This window comes from Branchiostoma belcheri, unplaced genomic scaffold (genome assembly GCF_001625305.1).
Source record: "Branchiostoma belcheri isolate BF01 breed outbred unplaced genomic scaffold, Haploidv18h27 scaffold209, whole genome shotgun sequence".
Classification (NCBI taxonomy): Eukaryota; Metazoa; Chordata; class Leptocardii; order Amphioxiformes; family Branchiostomatidae; genus Branchiostoma; species Branchiostoma belcheri.
Window position 1 is genome coordinate 184,146 of NW_017803591.1, and position 19,961 is coordinate 204,106.

Here is a 19,961-nt window from a genome sequence, read left to right on the forward strand (position 1 = left end):
TCTGTAGAACATAACTGTTACATCATTTTGCCAACATTGCTATTTGTAATGCAACGTTTTGTCAATTATAAACTTCCAAAAAGTGCACAAAGTCTGGCTCCATACCTAAAATCTCTTGTTGTCAAACATGTCGGAAGGATAGGGGAAACACAATGAACTTCAAGGTGATATTCATATTTCATAAAAACACTTGATATGCATTCCACAAAGGTTTCTTTTTAAACAATTTGAACATAAGAATAATCCACAATGTATATAAAGTATAATATAAATCCTCAAATCTTGTCCATGATAAAGTGGATTTCAGGGAAAATACTTCGGTCACGTGATGATTGCTGGAAATATGGCCCATTGCTTTACAGAAAATGGAAAAGGCAATGTTGTGCTTTCTTTCTGTAGAGTGAATGTACTACAGGTAAGCTGTGTGTGATGTTTGAAGGGGAGGAATTGAGTTCAGGAATCAGCAAAACAAATATACAAAAATTATAAACACTGAAGTTACTTTCTTCTAAAAATTAAACGTAGTCATGTCACAGATAGTTTAGGTAGTATAACTTAACAGTACTACTGTAAAAGTACATTTATAGGTACAATATTAACTACTAGTAAGTAAAAGATGCTATAAAAAAAGCAGTTGTATTTAAAAGTAGACGTGTTAAATTCTATTTGAAATGATTTTAAGTTTGGAAATTTAGGTTGTGTAACTAAAACTACTGTGGATAGAGAGTGACACTTTTTAGACAGTCAATTTTTGTAACCCTTAGTTAAGCTAGAAGTAATCTAGACAATTGAGAGATATGATAAACGAAATATCTTTCATTATTAATTAGGAAAATTAAAATATCTTCAGGAAAATTAAAATATCTTCAGGAAAATAACTTTAAATACTCTGAGGAAATATTGGGTGTAGTTTGTTTTGCTGATTCCTTTTTATGTCATGTAGACCCCAGACTTTGTTACCACTGTTGATGGACTTGCAGCAATACTAACCTCCTGTTGGAAAACTCAGGACTCGTCTCATGTTGATCTCGTAGAGTTTGACAGTGATGTTTTACGCTGACAGACTTTATTTGATGAGCTTGGGACTAGGGCTGGATTTTGGAGCAGGAGGTCTGAATTGTTTGAAGTACGTAAACAGTGATAACAAAGTTTGATTGAGAGTTTCTATCACTGCATGACATAACACAATTCCTCTCTTTCTGTATGTTCCTGCTTCTTCTGCTTCTTGTCCCTGGGCTTAGCCTGGAGGAGGAACTTCTGTCCCAGGGTTCAAACTTACACATGCCTTGACTCTGCGTAGTAGACTTGTTGACGAACAACTTTGTCCGTCATCAGGCCTACTATGCTAACGGAGAGGGGCTTTGTGTATTTTTGTTACCCTGGCCCGGAGGTTTTCTCCTCCAGGCTTCGACGCTAGGTTTGGTTGCTTGATGTCAATATTCCTGGGAGATAGTGCGATGTATAGGCCTGTTCTAAAAATAGTCAGGAGGTGGTTGGTTTGTGTGCTTTTTTTCTTCTATTTATTGTGTGTGTATGTATATATGTATCATTAACTTTTAAGTTTTTTTTTTCTAAGTCATTTTTCTGATCAGTCATTGCAAAGGTATGCTGGAGCTTCGAAACTCCATGTCTTCAACAAGCAAAGACATCCCCTGGGGAGCACACTGTATGCATGGCTAACATCAGAGTGAAAATAATTTTTTGTTTAAGTTTTTTGGCGGGAAAATGTAATTAGATTAATTAAGTGCTTCTAGCAGCTGCATCAAGGTAGAAAAAGTGTGTGACTAAGTGTTTGCAAAAGTTGAGAGGAAAGGTCCAAAACGTTGCAAGAGGTGCACAAGACAGGGTGACGTACTGTGCAATTAAAAGCAGGGTTCAAGGATGAAAGGCAAGGCAAGGCAAGGCAAGGAAAAGATGTTGCGTGTAAAGGTCCAATGTATTGGAAAACGAGTCTAGAAAAGTGTGATGTACCGACAAAGAGTTACGTGATGGGGTCTAAAACAGAAATGCCCAGGGAAGGCATGCAAAGAGTTTTAAGGGAGTGGGTGAAAGAGTAAACCAAAGGGATAAAAGACGAGTCCAGGAAGGTATGATGAACTGTGCATTTATAAGAACGTTTGACAGAAGAAATAAAAATGTGATGAGAGTAGAGGGTCTGCAGGGGGAATCCGGGCAAAATTAAATTTAGGAGGGCCGACAAGGCTTAACAGAAAATTCAGGCTGGCTTAACTCTTCATATAGTAAATTAAGGCTTCGGGTGCGACTTCTTTGGAATGTTCTTTAATTTTATATTCACTGGATGTCTGCCAATCTGGTGTTGACGATACAAAGAATTTTTCAATTAATCTTAAGATCAATTCAGGCTAACAAATAACATCCTAATTGCAATTAAGGTGACGAATTACACTTTGAGAAGAATTTTCAGACAATTGGTTAACATTGAACAAAAGTGGCCAGCTACGATTAATGATGGGGTAAAATGGCTCGCAGAAAAGAGTATGCAGACCCCGAGACAGTAGAGTGAATAAAGTGGGCATTAAAGAGAGAAAAGAAAGTGTGACTGTGAGTGCATGTACTGAAAGCATGTGAAGTGTTGTCTTTGTTAACAAAGAAACCATACTCACACCTCCCCATCTTCTTTCACACAGCTCTGCCAATAAACATCCAGTTCTTCCTCCCATCAAGTTACAACCTTGTCTCCAGGTTCACATCTTGAAGACAGAGGAACAAAAATCAGTATATTGATGGCAGCAACTAGCCTTGCTAGAATGTGTCACGCAAGGTTTGATTTTAGAAATTGTTTGATATTGAAAGGATAATTGTTGTGATGCAAAAAATCTCCAGGCAACACTGAATGAGCTAGGTAACGATAAGATCACATATTAAATGAACTATCGCTTTACTTCAATAGATATAGAAAGTTTTACACTATAGAAAGTTGTTTCTATACATCACTACTGGTTACAGGAAACATGTTCATCCTCAGAATTCTTCACATTATCCAAGAAAGGATCCAAGTTGTGAATCATCGTCTCACCTGTACAGATTCTTCACGTCACTCTGTCTCTTGAAGTCAACTGGTTTGCTGAACTTGTCTGCTCTGGTTTAGACAGGAGTCATCACAGGTTTCTCCTATGGCCAGTCAGGACAGCTGACCCTCAGGACACACCTTTTAAACAATATGAAAGGATAATTAGTGTGATGCAAAAACACTGAATTCACTGTTAAAGGATTTTTTCTGTGCAAGAGTTAAGTGAAGACAGTTGCAGAGTGTTAGAACCATATGAATTTTGTTTAAGTGTCATCTCACCTGTGGATACTGTCATCTCACTCTTGGGTCTTCAAATCACGTGCACCTGGTCTGCTCTCTTCTCTTGTCAGGTTTAGACAGGAGTCACCATCAGTCAGCAGCCACCTAAATATACAACATTATATGTTACATATTTGTTTAAAACACACCAGGAAAATGGTAAGTAAATTGCAGAATTTAGATTTTTTTTCTCACCTAATATTCCTCTGGAGTCTTCAAATCATCAGGTCCAGTCCAATCTTCTGTTGCCAGGTTCAGACAGGAGTCTTCACTTCTGCATCAGTCAGCAGCCACCTAACTATACAGACATTAGAAGTTACACACTTGTCTCAAATAATACCAAGTAAAAAAATCTGTAAATGGTAGGTAAAATACAGAAATCAGATATCAAATATTCTCACCTAATATTCCTCTGGGGTCTTCAAAACAGGTCTGGTCTGGTCCAGTCTTCTCTTGTACGGTTCAGACAGGAGTCAGCATCAGTCAGCAGCCACCTAACTATACAACATTATATGTTAAATATTTGTTTTAAAAACCACACCAGGTAAATGGTAAGTAAATTGCAGAATCTAGATTTTTCTCACCTAATATTCTTCTGGGGTCTTCAAATCACCAGGCCTGGTCTGGTCCAATCTTCTCTTGTCAGGTTCAGACAGGAGTCAGCATCAGTCAGCAGCCACCTAACTATACAACGTTATTTATGTTACACACTTGTCTTAATTAACAACAAATAACTTAACTAGCAGTAAGAAAAGTTACCTTAAGATTAGCCTTTGTGGACTAGATTGCAACTAAATTATGGAAAAATTACTGCAAAAGAATCTGCCGCCAAGACCGCCTTTCAAAGCAAGTTGGAATCTACTACATGTAACTGTAGTCCTAAATTTGAACTTTATCTATATTTCCTTTTAAAAAGAACAAGTGCGAAAAAAAGGAATACAAGACCACAATTACGGACCTTAGTGCTAATTAGTTTAGCAGTAATTGTTTATATGTATTTGTTGTATACTGTGTATTTGTTGTATTAGTATTTTTATGTGTATCCAGGATTACCTGAAAAGCAGGCCAAAATGGCCTGAGTTGTAATTACTGGTAAAACAAACTAAAACTTTCAAACTGAGTACTAGTAATAAGCATCTACAGTGCAGAAACAAGGCGGGAACAATCATACCCACGTGTGACTCAGTTAAACAGGTGGTCCCCTCGCCTCGAGGCAGTTAAATTTTCTGCGTTTATCTCCTCAAAAATATTGTACAAATACACGGAAGCTGTTTGTTTTTATTACCAAGAGGGCTTTGCCCAGTACAATAGGATAGGATAGGACGACTTTGAAATAAACTTGATAAATGAGGTAAAACTTTAGAAGAAGAAAACATCAATATTTAAACGCTCAAACATCGAAAATAACGCAAAATGTTCATAAAACTACCATTTTTGGGGGGGATACAACTTGTCATGCATTTCATGTTCACTTTTTTCCAGTAAATATGTTGGAATTTTACCTCTCTCTCTCTCTCTCCTTCGAAGTTCTTCCCCTCACCACCAGAAATGTAGTCCTCACAACAGTGGCCATTTTGTTGTCTTCTTCACCACAAGCACACGTCCAGTCAGAAATACAACTTCTCTCCTTCAAACAGACAAAATTCCGGCTCAAATCCACGGGGAACTTCCGAATACTCCATATATTATCCAAAAACGCAGAAAGGAAAATATTAGGGGAACCAGAAACTGAGATTTTGTCCAAAAATTCGGGGGTAGGTGACTCGGAACATTCTCTCAGCGCCACATGTGCGAAATGAACGGACTGTACCAAGTGCGACGTTATTGCAGGGGTACCAGACAACTGTCTAAAAAGTTTCTGCCTTTATGATCTGAAAGTAAAATCAGTAAATTTTCTTCAAACAAAAACAGTAAAATATGTGAGTGAAAACGATGAATCACATCTTTTTTCAATGATTACCAAGTTCTCGAGTTTCTGATTTTAATCGCGTAAATTTGGGTCTAACCGAAACACCGCAACCAAGGCGGAAGGACACCCGGAAGTAAGCCTCGGGTCCGAAAGTTTCACCCAAAACGCATCCATTCTTTCACTTTTCAGCCAAATTAGTTTTTAATGCCATTTTGTAGCAGATCATGAGAAATTTGAACTCAAATCTGAACCATCGAAAGCTTCGTCACTTTTTGTACCGCGCACTTTTTTCCTGTCGCGGAAGAATTGGTGTGCACCGGTCCTGGAATTGGGTCTGTCCTTGGTGCTGAAAACACCATCAGACGCAAGTTTTACAACTTATTCTTTGTTCTTTGAAATATGGCTTCCAGAGTAATACTCTTACGTATGTCGGATGAACGTACATTGTTTTCGTGTTTCTGTGTATGTGATCTGATGTGACGAAACATTTTATTGGTCCATAATAAGATTATCAATATGTAAACGTTCACCTCTGATGCGTTCTGTGGGTGCTGTCGCTATGCCTCGCGCGACGGGCTATTGTGAAAATCTCAGTGTTAGTATTTTCTTTATACTTTTCTTGATTATACAAGAAGGTTTTCTCTTTCCAATAAGATCGGTCGTTTTGTGGCTTATTTATAGGTGCTTTCCCTATCTCACGGCAGTATAATTCAGTCACAAATCATTGTGTGACACATTGTTCTAGGGACTAACATAGTAATGTTAGTTATAATATCATATTTTGCCTGAACCTAAGAGTTTCCTAGGGAAGGCATTTGTTGATTTGCATCACTGCATGAAGGAAAAGACCAAGACACAGACAAATAAATTGAGATGAAGAAATAAATAGTAGAACAAAGTGACATGTACAGTGTGTGCTCTTTGATAAGCTAATGTGTATGATTAGGCAAAATCCTGTATACTATCATAGTATGTTTGCTTATACATTAGACATGGTGGCATTTGTAGAAGCTATTGAACCAAAGGTACAGTAGTGTCATGCATTTTAGTCTTGTGGGCTCAAAAAAATGGTCAAAATAACATTGAGACACACAAAATTCTAAGAAACCTAGTATGTATGCTTCCAGAGCTTGTCTATGTCTTGCTCTTTCTGTAATGATTCATTGATACAGGTTTATTGCTCAACAATTGTATATGATCATAAGTTATTACAGATATTGCAACTTCCACTACTTATTAACTCTATGAAACCTAATCTGCTCTAATTATGTAAGTATTGGATGCAACTTTACACTCTACATGTTTGAAACATTGTTTGAAACTCTAGTTATAACAAATATAAATATAAACAAATATATTAATATTAACAATAAATTGACTTCAACTTTTTGAATGTCAAAGCTCTGTCTCAAAGCTCCTCTGAGAGTCTGGATGTGTCAGTAGTACGTCATGTGAGTCTGCCTCTTTACGGTCCTCAGGATCATCCTTAAGTCCGACCGCTGGACACAATAATGAACCCACCCTGAAACATGAACAATAAAGCATCAATGTTATAAAAAATGGACAGGGAAAAACTTTGTGGAAACCCTAACCCTAATGCACAGCCGTGAGGGATGGAGGCAGATGGTCAGACACTCCACCATGCAGTGCCCCCACGACCCTGGCCTGGGTTAAGGGACCAAGGTACAAGGTACAAGGTACAATGTAAGGTTATCAAAAGAGAGGTGACAGTGTGACACAATATTAATGGGTTTCTGGAGAACTTAAAGCATGGATCCAATGTGCTCATTAGCTAAAAACATGAGAAAATAGTGGTGTTTGGCCATTTGAAATTCCAATCCAACTTGCATTCCCTACACTCCAACCTAACCAAATTGGAAAAAGAAACATTTTCACCTAGCTTGTTTCATCATATCTTAATGTCTAGAGCATCTGAATGAATGGTTTATTCGGAGTATATACATGTAAAACAGACAGTATACATCACTTAGACCATTAAAGTTGCCTGAATTGTGCCATCGTTGACATTAGATTACTTTCTGTTTAAAATGTTCTGACGAAAAACATTGCTCGTTATACATTATAATATTTTCTTTACAATTGATAATGTATTACTATGTACAAATAGATTCTGCATCATAATCTAAAAAAAACATTGCATATCATGATGTTTTCTACTTTTAATTATTACATTTGTTACTGGGGGTATTGACATAATATACATTTGTACACTGTGGTAACCTACTTTCCATAGTTCTCTGCTTCCTCCAATGTCTGTGGCAGGGGGGTCCCTAGTGTCTCTGGCAGCATCAGACACAGAACCCCCCCTATCACAGACAGCCCCCCGAACACAATGTAGGGGAGGGGCTTCCAGGTGTCTATCAGCAAGGCTATGAAGGGGGAAACGATGCCACCCAATCGTGCACACATAGATGAAACCCCCATGCCCAAGTTCCTGTTAAATAGTGTAAACAACAGAAAGGCATAATTTTAGAAACATTGAGAAACTTTGTCATGATATTATAGAGGTACAAGTCATGTATACACATGTATATTCAATGCTACTCACACAGCTTACTTTTTCTTTATTTTCAATGCTGCATTAATTTGGGGACAAAATACCTGACATTATCAGGTTGGTGTGGTATCAAGTCTGTATTAGACCTGTCAGAATTTTGAAAGCAATTAAGTACATAAAGGGAGATATAACAAAATTTAGCTTAGGGTGTAACATTTACCAGAGAATGCAATAAGATATCTTGATATTAAAAAAAAACACTTGCACTATTAGGGTTCACTGAAGTATAAATAGGACAGCAATATGTATTGTACAAGACATGCACCAAACTAAACATACCTTATTACTGTGGGGTAAATTTCTCCTGTCCAGATGAAGATAATATTGAAGCCAGCAGAGATTCCAAACTTCCCGATCATTGCCAGTGTCATGGTCAAGGGGAACAGATCTGTGTACAAAAAAGATGATAGACTACCCAATAGCCAATACATGAATAGAATAAAATTTTGTTACAGCTAAAATACTTCCGAGTTTTGACATGTGACTCCAGTAACAAAGATCGAAACCTGCACCAACCAATATTGGGCAATGTTTTGTTTTTCTTGCTTATTTTAGAGCCTGCATTTGTTAATTAAATACTCAAATGGGCCTGCTTGCGAATTCTTATTGAGAGGGGGCCGGTGTCAGACAAAATTATCACTTTATAGGAATTGCTAGAGGAGTCTGGTATATAAACTCACGGCAAGTTTGACCTGTCATAGGAAACCATAATGATGTACCTGAGGGAACAAAAGTGGTACAAATGCAGGCCAGACCCCCGACCACCATGAACATGACATGAGGCGCCCGGCGTCCCCACTTCTCTATCACCACGATGGACATGAGGAGGGCAGGAAACTCCACCAGCCCGTAGAAGAAGAAACTGATGTAGTCATCTCCGCCCAGTGCCGAGGTGTTGAGGGACAGTCCATAATATACCATGTTGAGGACAGCCCTGTGCAGTGGGGAGGGAGAAAGAAGTCTTAGAATGTTTGCAAACATAATGTCAGACAATTATTATTGGTCGTCACAGCAGACTCACAGGATACTTCAATACTTGTTGTTTCCCTCTACATACATGTAGCCTAAAAATATGAACCAAGCAAGAAGAACCAACTGTATAGACATCTTAGGAGGAAATGTAAGTTACTGAACAAACCTAGAAAAGTAGAAAATTGTATAATCATAAAATAGAAAAGTAAAAGTCTCTGGACTGCAAGTTCTTACCAGTTGTAGAAGAGGACGGCAGATTTCTTAGCCAAGTTTGGAGTCCGTAATAGGTCCCGGGCAGAGTAGAACCTGCCATTTCCAGGTGTCTCCACCAGTTTATCCTGAGGTTTATTATATTGATATGGATAATATCAAATAGTGGTATACATGTATGATCAACTGAAACATTGGCTGAATAAAAGACTTGGTATTGGAAAACAGAGTCTCTTTATTCTGTGACAACCTGATGAAAGTTCAAGGTGCAGAGAGTATAATCATGACATTAATAATATTTTCTGTATATTGTTGATTTACCATTTGATGATGATGAGACTTGTAACAATCATGTACATGTATTTGACAATCTTTGCATGTACCTTTGATTCCAACATCTTCTCCCATAATGAGTGGGGAAAGTCCACGCCATTCGTTACCGCCATCTTCTCCACAATGGCACGTGCTTCTCCAGTCCGACCCTTCGCCAGCAGCCATCTTGGAGACTCTGTTACAGCCCTACAAAAAACAGTGGTCTCGGAACATTAGGATTTGACTTGTTAACAGTTAAAACTTTTGTTCCAATACAAGAGAATTGTTCTCACCTAGAGCTTTTGACCAGTCACTCTAGTCTTCTAGATCTTCACTAGACTGACCCGGTGAGACTTGTCATGTGCCTTCTCTGACAATTGATGTCACCCTTCAGAGAAGCCATGTGACAAGTCTGAGACTGGGTCAATCTATTGAAGACCAGAGTTACTGGTTGAAAGCTCTAGTTGAGAACAATTCTCTTGACTCTTGTGTTGGAAAAGTTTTTTAAAAGTCAAAACATGTAACTAACACAGATGAACTTCCATGACACTTTGTCACTTTGTAATTTCTCCACAACGATGACCTTTTAGAAAATAATCCCATACTCAAGATGAAAATTATACATTGTAAGGATGATCATATTTTGAGAATCATGCACCCGCAGATGTCATCCATGTAATCAAATTGGAGAAAGAATATTTTTTAGAATTACTGAGTAAATGGTACTAACCACCACAGTGATATCCACAGAATGCTGAATAGGGACAATGCCAGCTGCAGGTGTCTCCATGTACGGATGAGGTAAGCTATTCCTCCTAACAACATGTACCCCAGAGTGAAGAACACGTAGTCATAGGTGCCGACCAACGTTCGTCTGGATGGGCCAACTATCTCTGCCCCTGCAGGAAAATAAACCCAATACATGTGTACACAAGATGAGTCCAGAATCTATAATAGACTGAGATTTCACACAAAATATGAGCAGCAAAAATAATTACATCAGGTTGGTAGAACATAGGACTGGAGATCTGCTTCTCACTACTATATGTCAGCCATGGTTGGGATTGTGTTGTCGCCCCCAAAGCAACGTACATTGACAACATATAGCAGCTAGAAGCAGAACTGACCAATCAGAAGCTCTGAGGAAGATGTCTGATATATACTGAAACATATTAGAAAGGTAATAGACATTACAGGTTGTGTAAAAGAAAATCCCAATATCCAGAATATGAGCATTTCTTAATTCTGTCACAACTCGTACACAAAATGATCGATTCAAATCATAAACTATTCATGTAAGCTGACCTTGTCATGCAATGGTTAAGAGTTCTTAAAACAATCCCTCAATGCAGATCACTATAATAATAATTGAGCATTTATAATAATTGAGCATTTTCTTTATTTGATTATAATATGCTAAGCCTTACAAAATCATGAAATTTGACATGATGGATAACTTTCATTGCAGTTTTCCTCATCAAAATTGTATCATTTCAAAAGCACTAAATGTAAGTGCCAACTTCCAATTTTGAATTTCCCGCCAGTAGATTAAGTTAGTATAGCTTCCCGCCAACTCCCTGCCCCCCTGAGCACCAGGGTAGGGAGCCCGTCTGTCTGGGACTTAGGTAGACAAGGCGACAGGCAGTGCATAAGGCACAAGCAGAGAGACAGAAGTCTGGTGTGGTTCGTGAGTTAGGACCAAAAAGGCCTGGGCACAGAAGTCCCAGGAAAGACCAGAAGAGGATTACAAAGGCCTGGATACAAGGATCCAGGAAATCCAGAAGAGGATTATCAAAGGCCTGGATAGAGAGGGTCCAGGAGATACCAGAGGATATTCTGTGGAAGGACGATGAGACCATACCAGTTTTATGTCAAGAACTCGTCAAGAACTCGCCAGGAACTTGCCAAGAACTAGCCAAGAATTCACCAGGAACTTGCTAAGAACTTGTCAAGAACTTGTGCTTTGTTCCTCGAATTGGGATCAAGAAATCAAACTGCCCTAGGAATACAATTACCAACAAGAACTCTACCAGCAAATTCAGAAACATCGAACTTATACGGCGGAAGTAGAACAGGGCGGATTTCAGTTTGTATTACTAACTCTACTGAAGATTAAACATTTATGACGTATTCCAATCAGTTTGTACGACTTCTTCCCTGAAGACCAACAGAGGTGAGTTCGGTAACACTTCCTCATACGTCCATCCCATGCAGAATAGCAGCAGCCACAGTAATAAAGTGGTGCTGCGCCTACACTAAATGTCAACCACCAGCATTATACCTGTTGGTAAGAACATTAATAAAGTGCATTGTTACAGTTAAGACTTGGTCACACAATGATGTTACATTTGTTGTAGTGTTGATTGTACCTAACACAAAGTTTGTCAGGTAGATCCCCATACACTGCGCTCCAACCACAAATCGCAGGATGACAAAGACCGTGAAGTTGGGCGCAAACATGGTGGCTATCCCGGTAATGCCCAGAAGGGCGTTGGCAACAAACATAATGACTTTCCTGCCAAACCTGGAAGAAACAGTGCAGAAAAATAATAAGACTTAGTATATGTGTGTTACTATATAATATGTAACATATGTAGAAATACAATTGGACATTCTATCACCTTCCAATCAAAAGTTTCATCACAATCTATTGTTAAAGGGGCATTATGTAACATTTTTGCACCAAAAGTAAATTATGGTATTTAAAAATGTTCTTGTTATTGTACTAATTTCTTGTTATTGTGTAATTTACTTCCACTTTTCAACATATTTCTGCAATTATCTCACATTTCTAAAACAGTCCACATAAGGCACACTAAGTTTATGGTGCCACCACAAAATACTAACAAACAAACATGGCTGACAGCTGTGATTCAACCTTTTAAACACACTTGTAAGCCTAAAGGCTTCATATTTTCACACCTCCACTTCCTGAATGGCACTTGTTTGCAATGGAGTTGGGTTGATTTGTAAAAAAATGACCAGAAAATTTTGCTTTTTGTATCGTCCTAATGTTACATAATATTGCTTTAGGCTTACCTGTCTGACAGGGCCCCAAAAGTGATGGAACCTACCAACACCCCCAGCATAAAAATGGCTTGAGCCATGCTTGCCAGCCACTTGTCTTCACAGACAATGTCATTCTGTGGGTGAAACAAACCTCAGATCACATACCTATACTGTTTTATGACAGACAAAAGTGAAAACAGTGCCATCCAAAAACATTAGCAAAATGAACACTAACGTTATACATGTACGTCAATTCACAAAAACAAAACTTTTACTTAGCTTATTATACTCAATACTTAAGGATTTGCTATGATTTAGGCTATCTTACATGCTTATGACACAAGATATTCTACCCCTTGCTTGCACACAGACTGTTTCCACAGCCTATGCAGGCCAGCTCCTCAGCTCTTTAGGCCCGACATGCCCCCCAGGCAATTTTACCTCTGTGATAGTGACCCCCCCCCCCCCAGTTTTAGACCCTAGTAAAATTTCCTCAGTGGGGGGGGGGGTATGTTGGCCCTAAGAGCCTGTGTAGGCCCTGAAAACAGTCTGGTATTTAGGCCAATTCAAGGAACTTGTCAATGTGTACCTCAATGGTAATGCTGGTTTTGTACTGGCTTAGGTCATACATCCATCCTGCATCGCATGATGTCACATTCCAGTCAGATCGGTTCCCGTAGCTGTCATTCAGTCCAACCGTCGTCAGGTCATACCTAATGAGGAATTTTTAAGGGTTCATATTAAATGATAAACAGACTCTGGCAACAAACAAATATTGGCCTGATGCTGGACCCCAAAGCATGTTACATTGTATCATTGTAGATTACTCTTTAGTCTGATGGAATAGTTACTACTATGGCTGTTATACTATAGGTGGGGGGCATGAAATATTCCCTAGTAATATGCTATAAATTGCTCTTTTATTTTTGGCAGTAGTAGTAGGCCATTAGTGTAAGAAGTAATACTAGGCTTCCACACTAATGTCACTTTCTACACTTCATGAATACGAAATAAAACATTTGTTGGCTATGAGTATAATACTATGTTCTGTTGCTTCAATTCTTCTAAAAATGTTTGATGCTTACAATATGTCCTAAAGACAGACCGTTTAGATTGAGGTATTGTTCTAAATAAATAAAAAGACAGAACTTCGTAAAGAAAGACGGAACTTCAAACTAAGCGCTGTCCTAGAAACAGAACTTCAGAGGAGTCCTCCGTAAAACACTGAACCCCAGCACATAACATCTGCTTGATCTTGTAAAGCAGCAAACAAAAACAGCCACAGATGGGACTCGAGCCTGTTATGGATGATGTCTAAAAAATACCCGACATCAATCACGAACCTCTTGCAGCTGTCTCGGACCCATCTTCCCTCGTCGTCCTGCTTCCACGGGATGGTCCTGTTCAGCAGCTCGGGCTCGGTCCAGTTGTACCGGGCCGCCAGGGCCTCGGCCTCGGGCGCCCTGCAGCGGTGCTCCGGCGTGGCCGCCAGGAAAGCCATCGCCAACATGTGCATGCTGACCGACAGACTCGGCAGGAAAGCGAAGAAACACATCCTTTTCTGATACGTCCCGAACTCACCGACATGTTTGAGGATCTCGTCGTAGTGCACCATGATGGGAACTTTGAACAGGCTCAGCTGCAGTACAATTGGTTATCCATAAACTCAGAAAAAATCAATCAATCTTAAGTTCTCGTTTGTCCGGGTCCAGGTTCAGCGAGTTCATTGAAAAGGGGGCAGGTTTTGTACACGGGTTGCCGAGTTTTGAATCGATCTTTGACCGTGACCTTATAAAGCAAGACCAGCCCTTACAAAGAAAGCAGTTAAGTTGTACAGGCGTGGGTAAAAGAAAGGTTTTCAGTCTCAAGACTTGCACTGAGTAAATCGTCTGGTCCCCCTGTTTCTTAACGATGAACTGGTCCGCGTGTCCTTGGGTTGTTGTCCCTCTTGCTAATGTCTCAAGTTACCACAGTTACCAAACCATTTCATTGGGCCATGTTGATTTGATTATATGGATGACATCCACGCGCGCATGAATTTTTATCAGTTTCCAAACCAAAAAAAAAGTTTCGACCATATTGAAAATCGTACAAGGCAGCATCAAAATGAACAAATGTATGCCGTAAATTGCAAATAGAAATGTTGGAAAACGCTAATGTCGTGGCAAATGTCGTAGAATGATCAAATAAATTCCAAAGGAAACGAAGAAAATGTGAAGAAATGAAAATGAACTTTTTTTCGCCACATCATACTATGTGTGTTTAGGCATTTTTCACCCTTTATCACCACGTAGATTTCATGATGAAGGCAACTTTGTTTTGGCCAAACTTGTTTGTTCATTTTCTATTTGAACGCTCGCATCAGTTTTGGGATACCCAAGGATGTCATCCATATAATCAAATCAGCATGGCCTTAGCAGCTGTTTGTCCCCATTAAGGGCGGTTCAAATCTGCCCAGTGACTAGTCCCGGTATGCTTTACGATGGGTCATGACAGGTCTTTTACATTGATTTTCATAATCTACATACTAGACATGTAGACTAAGGGACATCCGAATGGCTTTGAAGTATAATGTTTTAAACCAACTTGCTCACAGAATAAATTTTACTTTACAGTACTTACTTGCTTGAGCGTCTCATGAATAAATAGGGGTTTTCAAAGAGATCATGTACAGCACAGAATAAATAAATAGAAATATCAGTATATGAATTTAAACGTTCCAAAATACAATTGAGTGAAATAACAACTGAAGTATAACAAGTACTTTGAGAATTCGCGACAATGTCTACCCGCTCACTGATAATCATGGCATATTTCCGTTCTAATATCGTATTACTCAACGCACATTTAGGTCGCGCCGACTATGCATGCTATGCGACACTTGAGTTGTAGCCGCTAGCCCTTCCTTACATATACCACGCGTTAACAAATGCATATGACATATCCATTAGTCAATATTCAGGCAGATGTTTTACTATATATAGCTATCTGGCACTCTAAAATGGTTACGATCTTCCTTTCCAATGTCTGATATCAGGCTATCTCCAGATTTGAGACCTGAATCGTAGTGTAGCTTGACTACGGTCGGCTTCCTCTCGCTCCTTATCAAATATCACATGTATTAGCATTGCCACGGGAACAGATCTTTTGATCTTGAAGCTTTGCTCTATAGTGTATTGGGAACGTGAATTTGAAGATGATACCCAAATGCACGAGGGGCGGGGGCGGCTCGTGTTCGGCAAGGTCGGCTACCATGTTTAAAACATTTGGGGCTGGTCGGGAGTTTCGGCCATTGTAGGCTCGTGTTCAGCTGTTCGAAATTTCCTGAAGGAAACACTAGTACTGGGGGGATAACTATCGGCGCAGTAGTACCATTTACCACAGATGGCATTGTGTGTGATTGGTGTGTGTGTGTCCGCGCGCGCGTGTGTGCACGCGTGAATGTGTGTATGTATAAACACATGTAAGTGTGTGTGCGTGCGTGTATGTGTGTGTCCATGTGAGTGTGTGTGTCAGTGTGTGTGTGTGTGTGTGTGTGTGTGTGTGTGTGTGTGTGTGTGTGTGTGTGTGTGTGTGTGTGTGTGTGTGTGACTGTGTGGGGGGCTGTATTGAATTGTACTGAACTTTGACCATAGTAACCTAATTTTCTGTATTTGTTTTTAAAACCATTTACCTCTGTTTTAACACGTGACAGATACGTCCTATTTTCATGAACATAGTACAATTAAACTTATAATTCCACCTCAAGCACACAAATAAGCCTGATTTCCAGACCCTCATTGCCACGCGTATGGTATTCAAGTGCACCAAACCTGTATAAAACCGTATATCGTTCGGAATTTCTAGGCTGAGAGGACAATCATCGTTGAGATGAAAGTTTTTAGACCTTTGATACGAATTATTGACAGAACCATTAGTACCTAACTATTTTGATACGTGATAAAATACGGCAGGCAGGTGCGAGAGCTTCCAGCCGTTCTCATCATCTCATCGAAAAGTCTGTCTCACATATAAGGCACGTGGCGCCTAGATACCGTTAGCAGTTGTGAGCAGCTTTGCGTCCTGCCGAAAATGAAGCTCTTCGTCGCGCTCTTGGCTGTCGGGCTGCCTGCCCTGGCCGCCGCCCACTCCTGGATCGTCTGTACGGACTACCTGGAGAACAACGGCTGGTACTGGGACGAGGCCAAGTGCAGGGGGTGGCCACGAGCTGCCACGCGGTAAAACAATGTTTTGTTCGAAGTACTTGAAGTGCAACATTGTCGTCCACAACACTTATATACTATATATATGATAGTAGACATATTGATTGCCGTTAAATGTTTTTATCTTGACGAATTCGATGCAAAACATTTCAGTTAGGTTTCCATTCTTGTAACTGTTGATTGCGGACCCGGATACTCTGCAACAGATATGAGTCAGCTTACAGATGTGCCTATGATGTGCCCTATGTGTTTCGTATAGGACTGTTCAGTCATAGCCGAAGCAACAAGCTGTTTAGGATTTTACCATGGATTTTAAAACTGACCAGAATATCCAATTGGTGGTAGGCATTTCTTATATTGTGAACGTTTTCCTCAGATGTTCTGTATACTAAGAAATATTCACAATCCTCAAATTTCAGGTTCAATCTTCGTTTCGGAGTGTTCGGAACGCAGAATAATTACACATGGCGCCTTGACAACCACCCTGAGGAAAGGGCCCTGTGTAAGAAAAACCGAAATGACGACAAGTGGTACGACGCTGACACTCCCATGGCTGCCTACTACCAGGGGCAAAAGGTCGTCCTCCCCCATCCCGCGAACGTAAGACGTGTTTAAAAGCTTCTCTGGAGGCTATTTCGATCTGATACTACGGGAACGCTACAGTTGGTTCTACGCATTGAAACCTATATGCAAAAGAAACAGGCAAAACAAGGACATGAAATACATGTATCACAGGATATATAGTCGCAAAAACTCACCTTCATGAGCTAGCCCATTTATTGACATGTACTCGTACTTACAAGCCTTTTCGGGAAATTCTGTTCGGCTAGTCACAAGATATTACTGGTTTTGTGAACATCTGTCAACTTTACAACGTACTTGTATTCCGTGTGGATAGTTAAAGAATAAGCGATCATTACCTTTCACCCTTTTAGTTTGATAATGTCTGTTCGTTTGTTGGTTTGTTGGTTATTTGTTTGTTTGTTTATTTGTTGTGTTGTGTTGTTCATTAGCCCTACTGACACTTAGAGAAATGTTCTCGAAACTCTAGAACCATGTGGCAGATCCCAGGTGCAAAGGAAGAGGCACAGTCGACACGGAGAACCTGATGTTTGTAGTGAACGGAGACAAGGACCCCTGCTGTATCAACTCGACCGACCTCATCCAGATAATGGACATGGGAGTTTCCCCTTATGGTACGTAGCTACTATGCTACTATATTGTTTATTGTGCTACTATGGTAGCATTATGGATCACCCCATGCCACTTACTTGATTCACAAGTTGGCCTGTCTAATGGAAACGGCAACATTCAGTTTCTGAGTCAGCCAGCAGCCAATTTCTTCACTTAGCCCATGGGCATTTCCCCTCAGCTAATGAGAAATACTGTTTATTTACTGCCACAGTGGTTATATCTACATAGTGTGGGACTATCAAAAAGTGGGAGGCTATTTCATGAAAATAAGGAAAACATGTAGGGATATCAGCCCAAATTGTGTGAATATTGGCAAAAAGTGTGAGGATTTGAACGAAAATGTGTGGGGGGTATACCTGTTATGACGACTCTTCAATGTTATAATCTAGGACTTCACCCTTGGGAGACTAGATATCCCCTCAGTGGATGGCACTGGAGCTATACTCTCCAAGGAGAGGTTTGGGTTTTGGGGGTATTTTTAGCGTGTTTTTAGGCTGAAAAATTCAGTGCAAAAGAGAAACCCCGATAAAAAAAAGCCTAAAAACACGCTAAAAATACCCCAAAACCCAAACCTCTGCTTGGAGAATACCGGAGCTATACACGTCATGGGCTAACTCTTACGTCTTTGCTCCATCTAGGATTTGATCTTCCCGACGAGGTTTTGACCACCTACCCGAAACCCGGCTTCCAGAACGTGCCCAAGTTCTGTGATGATCCTGAGGACGCCATGGGGACCTACAACTTCACCATCCCGACGGACTTGCAACCAGGTCATGCCCTTCTCTAAATTCAATGCTGTCTCTAGACTCAAAAACTAGTCATTGGTCATCTCTTGCTTCTCTGTTTCAATAGCGTTTTTATCCTTATACCTGTCACGCTACAGGACTACAAGTTTTTTTGTCACGCCATAGTTCAGGTCGCCACTTTTTAGTTCAGGTCCTTATACCTGTCACGCCACAAGTCTACAAGTATTTTTTTTGTCACGCCACATTTCAGATCGCCATACAGGTCCCTTATACTTGTCCGCCACAAGTCTACAAGTTTGTGTGTTTTTGTTTTTTTCACACGCCACAATTCAGGTCGCCACACCTTCGTCTGGAAGTGGATCCGTGACCCAGCAGTCAACCCCTTCACCACGTGCTGGGAGGCTGACGTGTTCGCTACTAAAGCGGAGAGAGACGCGCACTACATAGCCACGGTACATATAAATCTTGCCTTTCTTGGCTTTTCCCGAATCGTAACCTATCCTAAGTCTTCACCTCTCACTGGCTCGTCAAAAGCAGGGCACGTCAGGGGAAGACACCACTCTACTCTCCAAGCTAGCAGAGGTTTGGGTTTTGGCTTATTTTAGGCTTTTTGTCGGGGTTTCTTTTTTGCACTGAAACGTTGGGTTGGCGTAAAAAAAATCAGTGCAAAAAAAGAAACCCCGATACATAATGCCTAAAAACACGCCGAAATAAGCCAAAACACAAACAACCTCTGCTTGGAGAGTAGTACCACTCGACTATTATTGCTCACGGCTGCTCTTCGATGTGTCAGGTTTTCACTGCTCTCTGGTTTTGAAATTACAACATTATTACATCAGCGTAAGAACAACTGAAGTAATTGTACTCTGAGCTACCATGAGAGAATTTGTATTTCTTAACGTTAACTTTTGCTTGTCCCTTATCTACAGGGTCGCTCCACGGAAGACGCGTGGGACTTCTACCAAATCCACAACATCGTGGATGGGATGATCATGGACCCGGTGGATCCGTCTATCAACGAGGTCATCACTGGATGAGGACAAATAAAACTATGAAATATGCAAACAGCTCCCTATGGTAGCAAATAAAAGTTCCTCAGTCTTATCCATGTGACTCGTGATGGTTATAATTCAATACCTATAAATGTGGGAAAAAGCTAGGAGACTACTCGGATGTAAAGGTGTAACGTATATTTCTATCTTTACTGTGTCATTTACGACAAGTGATACTGTGTTAATTTGTGTGTGAATGTGTGTGTATGTGTGTGCGCGTGTGTGTGCGTGCGTGCGTGCGTGCGTGCGTGTGTGTGTGTGTGTGTGTGTGTGTGTGTGTGTGTGTGTGTGTGTGTATGTGTGCGTCAGCGAGTGCGTCAGTGTGTGCGTGCGTGTGTGCGTGTTCCCTGTGTTGAACTTTGACCATGGTAACCTAATTTTCTGTATTTGTTTTAACCATTGACCTCTGTTTTAACACATGACAGATACTAACTATTTTCATGAATATGACACAATCAGACTTATAA

The 19,961-nt window shown here is 40.2% G+C and overlaps 2 protein-coding genes across 2 annotated transcripts; one reads left to right on the top strand and one right to left on the bottom strand.

Moving 5' to 3' along the window:
• Positions 1 to 6,315: 6,315 nt before the first annotated feature.
• On the bottom strand, positions 6,316 to 14,239 carry LOC109469598 (organic cation transporter protein-like). The gene is made up of 11 exons (XM_019768138.1): positions 13,644 to 14,239; positions 12,890 to 13,013; positions 12,331 to 12,434; positions 11,661 to 11,815; positions 10,022 to 10,190; positions 9,363 to 9,498; positions 9,004 to 9,107; positions 8,517 to 8,731; positions 8,077 to 8,185; positions 7,465 to 7,674; positions 6,316 to 6,741 (listed from the first exon to the last, which is right to left on the bottom strand). The coding sequence occupies exons 1-11, from the start codon at positions 13,913 to 13,915 to the stop codon at positions 6,615 to 6,617; spliced, it is 1,725 nt and encodes a 574-aa protein (XP_019623697.1). The 5' UTR covers positions 13,916 to 14,239; the 3' UTR covers positions 6,316 to 6,614.
• Positions 14,240 to 16,311: 2,072 nt separating this feature from the next.
• LOC109469579 lies at positions 16,312 to 19,495 on the top strand. The gene is made up of 6 exons (XM_019768112.1): positions 16,312 to 16,517; positions 16,922 to 17,102; positions 17,554 to 17,698; positions 18,335 to 18,466; positions 18,776 to 18,894; positions 19,372 to 19,495. Exons 1-6 carry the CDS (start codon positions 16,372 to 16,374, stop codon positions 19,477 to 19,479), a joined length of 831 nt encoding a protein of 276 aa, XP_019623671.1. The 5' UTR covers positions 16,312 to 16,371; the 3' UTR covers positions 19,480 to 19,495.
• The last annotated feature ends 466 nt before the right edge of the window (positions 19,496 to 19,961 follow it).